This window comes from Haliotis asinina, chromosome 15 (genome assembly GCF_037392515.1).
Source record: "Haliotis asinina isolate JCU_RB_2024 chromosome 15, JCU_Hal_asi_v2, whole genome shotgun sequence".
In the NCBI taxonomy this organism is placed as follows: Eukaryota; Metazoa; Mollusca; class Gastropoda; order Lepetellida; family Haliotidae; genus Haliotis; species Haliotis asinina.
This window is the reverse complement of record NC_090294.1, coordinates 7,091,785-7,100,850: the sequence shown is the minus strand read 5'-3', so window position 1 is coordinate 7,100,850 and position 9,066 is coordinate 7,091,785. Positions and strand designations below refer to the sequence as shown.

General features: G+C 39.2%; 1 protein-coding gene across 1 annotated transcript in view; it reads right to left on the bottom strand.

Annotated features, from left to right (window-relative positions):
• Positions 1 to 3,132: 3,132 nt before the first annotated feature.
• LOC137265563 (insulin-degrading enzyme-like) overlaps positions 3,133 to 9,066 on the bottom strand; it is a 42,772-nt gene continuing 36,838 nt past the window's right edge. The window contains exon 29 of the mRNA XM_067800983.1: positions 3,133 to 8,598. Within this exon, the coding sequence (XP_067657084.1) occupies positions 8,497 to 8,598 (102 nt within the window). The 3' untranslated portion in view covers positions 3,133 to 8,496. The remainder of the gene's footprint in view (positions 8,599 to 9,066) is intronic.

Sequence of the window (9,066 nt, the reverse complement as noted above, 5' to 3'; positions counted from 1 at the left end):
CTGAGTTTGGATGTGCTCATCATTCCGTTGATACCTTGTATCGATACTGTACTACTCACACTTTGATAAGAATCACACAAATTCACAACTTTAGCTTAAACGTAGATTTATAATTTGAAATTGTGTCCATTTTACACTGGACGTATATAATAATTTGATGATCCCTCTTTGTCCTTCATTATACTTCATACACGAGTAACCATAAAAAAATCAACCATTTTGCAAATCATGTAAGGAATCATTGACAAATAAACAACACCTGTCAATAGCAGGTATAGGATTTACCTAGTTTATAGTTTTACGCCCCTTTTAGCAATTTTCCAGCAATATCATGGCGGGCAACACCAGAAATGGGCTTTAAACATTGTATCCATGTGCTGAATCGAACCCCGATCTTCGGTGGACGTGTAAACGCTTTAACCCCTGGGCTACCCCAGTAACTTACATGATGGTATTTCGTCATATTCCACCTGGTGTGCGGAAAGATGTCTATGTTTCTGACAAAAGGGTTGTGTGGTCCAGCCAATGCTTGGTTTTTCGTGATTATAACAAACAAAAGAAACGAAACATATATTTTGAATCTGAAAATAATTTCAAAATTCGTTTTCTCTCACGTGATCTCTGGCGTGAACCAGACAATGATGGCCGCGTCACGAGCTGCTGGAACAGCTGTCGGTGTCGTAACTTATACCGACATTGGAATATTTAGGTTTGTCCTCTCATTCGGATAATACTGCAGTATAGCATCACATCCAGCAGGATAGATTAACATGGAACATTATGCAATCATCAACATTATGTCATATTACATCATAAATACAGCACTTTTAACATACTTCCGGGTGTCAGAATGCACAAAGTCCACTTAATAAGAGACCATAAATTTGTCAGTTGACACGTAACTTCATTTGCATCAGGTTTGCGGTTATACACAGCAATACATACACTCATATACATGTATGGTATGAGAATTACATAATTCTTCGCTGATACGCTTCCTAGTTTTCCCTGTGAGTATGTTATTGATTTTGTAATTAGACCCAGACGCAACACAACAGCTTTACACCATACCCTGCCTCTGGGCATAGTAGAATTTCTTTTGTTCAGTCAATGAATAACATGGAGGCACATGTTGACTATAATTACAGAGGCATATATAGTCTTATACAGGCGGGTAGCCAAGTGGTTCAAGCGTTAACATCTACAGTCCCACGAAGAGACAGTCACTAATGTCGTTTAATGCAATGGAAAAACGTATTCTATCAAACGAATAGACACAAAAGAAATACAATATATTCTGAGTCTTAAGTAACGTCAGTAGTGTCCGAAAATACGTTATGCGTTTAATTTTCTCAGAGGCGAAAGTTGTTGTGATACACAACCAACCCAACACAATCAAGTGTTAATTTTTTACTGCAGTTAATGAAAAGTTGCAATATGGAAAGTGAAGTGCTCCAAGGCATGGTGATAGTTCATGGAAACACCGGACGTGGCATCAGCCACAGCCAAAACAGATTCAGGGCGTCAGTGGCGAGTGTGTTCATCTAGTGTGTTGATGCAACCCTGGCACCGTCGTCTCATAAATGGCCACTGAACCCCGATGAAAGTCCTGGGTGCCGTTGTACAAGGTAACCTTACCTCTACGACTGTATTAAGTCCAGGTTAAGGTAGGGATAATCTACAGCACCTCTTCTCTCTGGTTGAGGTATAAGGAGGTATACGATCATCTTAGCGCCGACATCGCTTTGTGCAACAGCACCCTGGGTAAGACCTTTCCTTGTCCTCAGGGCCTGGGAACCTACCTCAAAGTATCCACATAACTCTCAAACACAATCATGTGCGTCCTTCATGCAGCCTATATCACACCCCACATCATAACGCCTCTGTCTTCAGTGTCGACCCTTCCAGAACACATGGTCAGATGTAATCAGTGTGCCAAACAGCCCGTGGCTAGTAAAACTCCAGTAGGGCCAGTAAATCTCAACAGCCACTGATTGGCCTGGGGTCAGTATGCAAATATATCACTTTCTCTATCCTCCTAAACTATCATACATTTTAAAGCATACAAAATTATGGTCTGATAAAAATGTTCACCATATCAGCATGTTAATGAGGAAACCCATGTCATGGCCACAATAATATTTTTCTCATCTATTTTTAGAAATCTTGAGTGGAAATTTTAGACGTGTGGTTGTCTGGCCTGGGCATTTATGTTAACATTACTGGCCACATTTCTCGAACATGTCACGTTTCTTGCAGACTTCCTGCATATGGAAAAACAGCTCGTTTCCGGTTCTTCGACCATTTTAACACACTGTCTCAAACCATAAAATTTATGATTATCAATCATGTAACAATAACTTTTACCCCAGGATGGTGAAAAAAATCATCGCTTAAGGATCATAACTGTTTATGCTCAAGATAAAGAAACACTTAATTTCTCTAACTAAGGTAGTTTATGAGAAGACCTGTACCTTATACATGTAGTTTGCACTAAGTTGAATGAATGAAAACATCAAGGTTAAATTTCAGGTGTATCACATTGACAATTATTGACAAAATTAGTCCCCATTGAGCCGTGTGAGAATATGAATGAATGTATTCTGATTGTGATATTTATAGTTATTGTAACACGAAATATCCCCCGCCTTACCTCCAATTTCAGTCACAGTTAATTTCATGTCACATCAGATATATGAGCCAAATTTCGTGAAGAAATATTGAATGGTCTTAAATTTCTACTCCGGAAAGGATAAATGTGCACGGACGGGATGCATTTAAATATCCCACGCTAAACGCGTTGCGGGGATAATAACTATTCAACCACTCGTCTGTTGTGAATACAGTATTACTGTGCAGTGTCAGCCAAAATTCACATATTTGTCATGCTGAAAAGTCTGTGAAAGACTTGTGCCACGGGTATAGCACGGTGTATCCTTTTCTCATCACTAATGTTCAGGTATCAATTCATATTCTGAGTACTATTTAGCCACATGTGTGCAGTGAATTTATATATTCTTAGCCTTTAATATTCACTTTGAAATTTTGAAAGTAATTATCCCAAATTATATTGGTTGTATAAAACTGAAGTTGGTTGTACACACATCAGAAAATTCAATACAAATACAACACTTGTCGTATATACACTTTATTAACACATACCATGTTAAAATCATGTTCAGAAATCATGATGAAATGCATGTAGAAATTCATACAGTCATAACACTCGTGTCGAGACTAGATGACCAGTAGACAGATGTGAATGGTTTAAATTATTAACTGAATTCATCTACATCTACCATGACATCTTAAATGGTTTCGCTAGGCTAATACTGCAGCCTATTTAAATGGAGGACAAACAGATATCATTGTCTCATACATGTATCACAGAAAATCACTAAATGCATTTGATTAAAAATCATCACATCTAAACACGGAGCTTGTTTCAGGGTTGATAAAGGGATACCACTAAAACCCAAACGAGGTGAGGCAAACAACAAAATGTTTGGCCAAGTAGGCCAAATTACTGATAGCACTAGTCAGCGTTTCCTTTTGAAAAGTAAATTATCAAAGTAAAATGACCCATATCTTTCTACGTCTAGAATACTTGCTTAAAAACATATGCATATGAACTAACTCCACTCACAGGATTAAATCCTCTTGAAGTCTCACAACATGCATCAGTATTTTATGGAGAAGATGGCGGAAATAGCCACCACTGGTTTACACAAAATAAATGTTCATTGTAATTAAAAGGTTATTTCAGAATAATGTGTTACCTTTTTATTCTAGTAAGATTGTTTTCTCAGTTCCTAGTCACTGTCATCACGAACCCTATTGCTAATTTTCATTTTCATCAGTGAGAGCTGGGACAACCACATCTTGAACCATGATTCAGCCTACAGGAAGTCTGGCAAGTGAGAGCTCAGCCTAATGACTTCTTGTACCAAGAGTTCAGGCTAATGAGCACTTGGATGAATGAGTGCTCCTATAGTATCCAGAAAATGGTACATGAATCTCACAAAAGTCGCACCCTTGCATCCAGCTACCACCCACATTGCTGCAGACAACAGAAAGGTTTACATAAACATTATGCAAGAATTAGGGCTCATTTGACTCCATACCACACACACAGCCACTGTACTTGACTGTGATAAACAATAAAACACATTGGTCAATCTCAGATATGAAGAAACGGCATGTATACAAGTATACTAAAGTGTAAAGTAATCTGGATAAAAAGGTAGTCACAGCCTCATAATTTAAAAAGGAACCCTAGTTTATTGATGATTTAAGTCATAGGCAACTTGTTAGTGGTACACTATTGCGGAGAGTGGCCTCCCTTTACCAGAAAAACATTACCAAGTCACATGCTAAGTTTCAAGAAAATAATGGAGTACTAAATATACATCTCCCTGACTGTCCAGCTGGAATATTCCGTGAATCTCACCATGATCAAAGACCAGTAGCATTCTTGAACATATTTAGGCATTATTCTCACAAGGTAGGCAATGTTCAACACAATACTCAAGGGTAGAGGTGGCCAGCTGATACAATTACTGATGACCTAGTGAGTGTGTGTGTTTGGCTAAACCACATGCAGCCGTATTTCAGCTGCATCAGGCGGCAACAGGGTAGCCTAATGGCTAAAGCGTCTGCTCATCACACCAAAGACATGGGTTCGATTCCCCACATGGGTACAATATGTGAATCCCATTTCTGTTGTTCCCTGCTGTGATATTGCAGAAATATGGATAAAAGCGGTGTGAAACAACTTTCACTCAGATGCATCACTGAATGTCAACCTGAGGAGATGCAGGTCTTGGACATTTACCACGTGAAACTGTCCAAAGAAAGAAATCTTAACAGTGAGAGAATAATTCCAAACCATGAAGTTCCATTACTGGTGGACCAAAGGGAAGTAACTCTGCCCTGTGATTTACAACCCACACAAAGCCCAATCATTCCTTCCTGATGGCTGAGTCTCCCAGTATATATGAATGTGCTCATCACACATAGTCATCAGTCTTCGGACAATCTCTCTCCAAATGACAGAACTAAAATTAAATGTCATCCTGTATTCTAAATGCCATAAAAATATACTTACATGATTAAAAGAGGGAGTGATTGGTGGTTAATGCTGCTTTTGCAATTTTTGAGGCTGTATCATTGTGGTGCATAACTGAGACAGGGTCCGGAAAAGTGCAACTGAAACTGCAGCCAGTGACCTCAACGTCAACAGGGTCTGATAACAGTCACATCTAACAGCAAACATTTATCAAATCTGTTCATATTTACAATTCGTAAGTAATGGCAATCTAAGTAAACTTAGTCTCAGTGTATTTCATTACATTCCACCACTGAGTCGAACAAACCCTAGCAGAAGGTCGCGTCAGGTAACCTTTGAGCGACCTATGACCGTCTAATCAATAGCGAGACAGTTAAATAGATTTAACCAATCAGACAACGGCTACTACTTAGGGATCGAATGGACTTACAAAATATTCAGGTCACTGACACAGATCTCTCTACAAACCAAAATCTGCATATAACAGAGTTATTTGACTTGCAGTATATACGCTGTGGGGTTTCTGTTGACATGGTTATCAGTCACTGATATTTCTGCAAGATGACATCCTTGAATACTGTCAACAACTGTATTTTTAGCGACTATTTACTCACCATTGTCATGGTTGTAACATGCACCATGTACATAACCCAGAATCGATCGTACGCTAAATAGCATTCAAAATCGTTCGAGTAAGAACCTTTTCAAGATAAAAAGTTCAAAAGGTATGTGCAAATGTCCACTTTCATGATTTGGTAACCTGAGTTCTGATTGGCCAATCTCAAAGGTTACAAGACATGACCTCCCATAAGCTTATGTTAGACTCACTAGAAGAGTGTAACAAAAAGTACTCAGGCTAAGTTTACTTAGACTGTAAGTAATGAATACCGTTTCTGTTACCCTCAGGACTATTCAGGAAACAGATGTAGGAAACACATAAAGGTGTTCATGTTTACAGAAGTTCATGTTCAGACAGTCCTATTCCTGGTAATAGCAGGATGTATTATAAAAAACATTACATACAGTTCTATCCCTTATAACTGACAGGCATGTGTTGCACGAAAGGTGGCTGAGGTACAATATGAGGCTATTTTGGAGAACTGACATCTAATTAACAATAAGTTTGACATGATTTTGAAGTTTTCCAGGATCCTTGTCCCAAATACTTGAACCTGAGTTAGTTTTTGAACTATGTATGTTTTGTTAAATGATATGTATCAATTGTTTTAGTACATCATTAATGCATAATGGATTGACAGAAATACACTAATAATGGCCATACATTCAGTTGAAGATGATCATCATACACTGACACACTGATGCTACTGAACAGCTACATAATGATGTCACCACTTCCAGTCACTAAAACAGGTGATGATGTCACAATACAGTCAGATGTTAACATCGTCATGCAATTAGAAAATGACATCTCTATATAGTCACATAATAACATCACTAAACATTGACATGACATATCAACGAAACATGACATCACCATAAAAACTGCCAGTCACATCATATAGTGGCATCACATCAGACAGTGGGATCACATGAAATCAGACAGTGACATTAACATAAAATAAGACAATGACATCCCTCAACAATCAGAGTATGACATCACAGTACAATCACTCAGACAGTGACAGCCATATAGTCAGACAGTGACACCCCTCAACAATCAGACAGTGACATCAGTAGAGTCAGACAGTGACATCCCTCAGCAATCAGAGTACTACATCACAGTACATTCTGACAGTGACATCCATATACAATGAGATAGTGACATCAGAATGCAATCCAACAGTGACATCTCTCAACAATCAGAATATATCATTCTCATATGGAATAGGTAAGTCCAACATTTCCAACAGGTAGGATCATTTTCAGGAAAAGTCATGATTAAATAATGATCAAAGTCTATCTGTACTGGAATTTGGACTTGTTCTAACAAAGATGACATGATAATAACCATATTAACTGTGTCAAGCAATCAACAACAAATCCTCTCACTTAAAAAGAACTCAAGTAAACCTAGAGTCTGTAGGTGTCACAGTTTACATAGAGTCATTAACTAAGGTAGTAATCACCAGGGGAATATGCCCCTGCCTCGTGAGGATGGACCACTTGGTGAAGACATTATGACAGTGCTGTACCTGAGGGTAGTCTACTAGTTTGAGCATCTGTTCCAAGCAACTAAGCAGCATGTGTAGAAGTCACAACCTTGGCATCACCACGGCCTACATATCCACATCAACACACTAGAGGCACCAAGATACTTATACTCAAGGTCAGTAGAAAGGGTACACAGCATGACATTCAGGATTTAGCTGAATAGCAGCCTCCAGTTGAACCTTGAATCTGGATGTATCCTTGGCGATTAAACCACACACAATCCAGGGATGCTGGGGTGATTGGCACATCACAATATGTTAACTTTAATTATTCAGTTTAGAACAAGGATAGCTTCCCTTGACTTTCTTTGACTATAATTACGAGCACATATAGGTGTCTTACATATTCAAAGATGCCTTTCATGTGACTGCACAGTGAGTAAGTGAGTTTAGTGTTACACTGCACTCAGCAATATTACAGCTATATGGCGGGTGGTCTGTAAATATTCGAGTCTGGACCAGACAATCCAGTGATCAACAGCGTGAGCATCGATCTGCGCAATTGGGAACCAAATCACCGAGCCTGACCACCCAATCCCATTAGTCGCCTTTTACGACAAGCATAGTCGCTTTTTACAGCAAGCATGGGTTGCTAAAGGCCTAGTCTACCCCCGGGACCTTCACGGGTATGTGACTCTACAAAAACACATTTCTTTTAATTGAAGATCCTGAACAAGCTGCACTGATGCCTCACTGCCACCATGAGTGGATCTCAAACCTGGCACACAAATCATACACCATGTCATCGGCCATGTCAGCAACTCACTAAACAAGTCGTTATGAAGGGTTTCACAAATGTGGTGGAGTTGATAAATGATCAACAACTGGTTCCAAACACCATTTTGTGAAATCTGCAAGGCAACAGGAAACACTTTCCTACATAGGTAAATGCTATAACCTAATTCCTAAATCATCTAAGAGATGCATCAAGTCCCCAATGAAAGTCTTAACCCAAACCCCCATCCCAACACAACATCACATATTCACACTAAGGGGAGATGACAGGATGGGATGTATAGAGTCCCAAGGTCACTTAATACCTTATCCCCTTCATTTCTTCAGCGCCCAATTAAATATCCATCCCCAAAACAAAGCCTCCCCTACCTGACAAAAAATATTCCAGTCTACTTATAGATCTTCACCTCTGACTTATATTCTGACCTATTAGAGATCACTTGTAATCAAAAGAGCAGCAGTTTTTCATTGACATTTCTGAGTTGTGAGCTCAACATAGAAAGAGTCCATGCTGGAAAGACTTCAGAGTTTAGATCTGGCCTTGGAACAGTCCATGTATGGTCTTGCCAGGGGATACAGGGCGAGGTTCCTCTTGAAGTCCCATACATTCTTCACAACTGTTGCCTGAAACAAAGACGGTAAAGTCATTTGGCCACATATTGAGGATTCACTAAATAGTGTTATAAACAGAAAGACAAGCATTATGAATTGAAATAATCATGTGTTTACTAAAAAATAAATATCCCAAATAAATACAAGGTATGCAATTATCACTTGACAGCAAAACATAAGTGAGTTGCCATCGAACACCAATAACTGTGGGTAGGAGACCGATATTGGATCAATGGATTCTGCAAGACACCTGTGCCACATTAGTCAAGGCTCTCAGGCCATGTAGAACCTTACACCAGAACATCTGTGGCACATTAGTCAAGGCTCTGGGGCCATGTAGAACCTTACACCAGAACATTTGTGGCGGTTCCTTATGGAACCTAAGACAGAAGGATCATTGAATGATCCTGTGGCATGTCAGGATCGTGCAAGGCTCCTGTGGTAACTAAGAAGTGTGGATCCACAAGCACCAAAGACCAA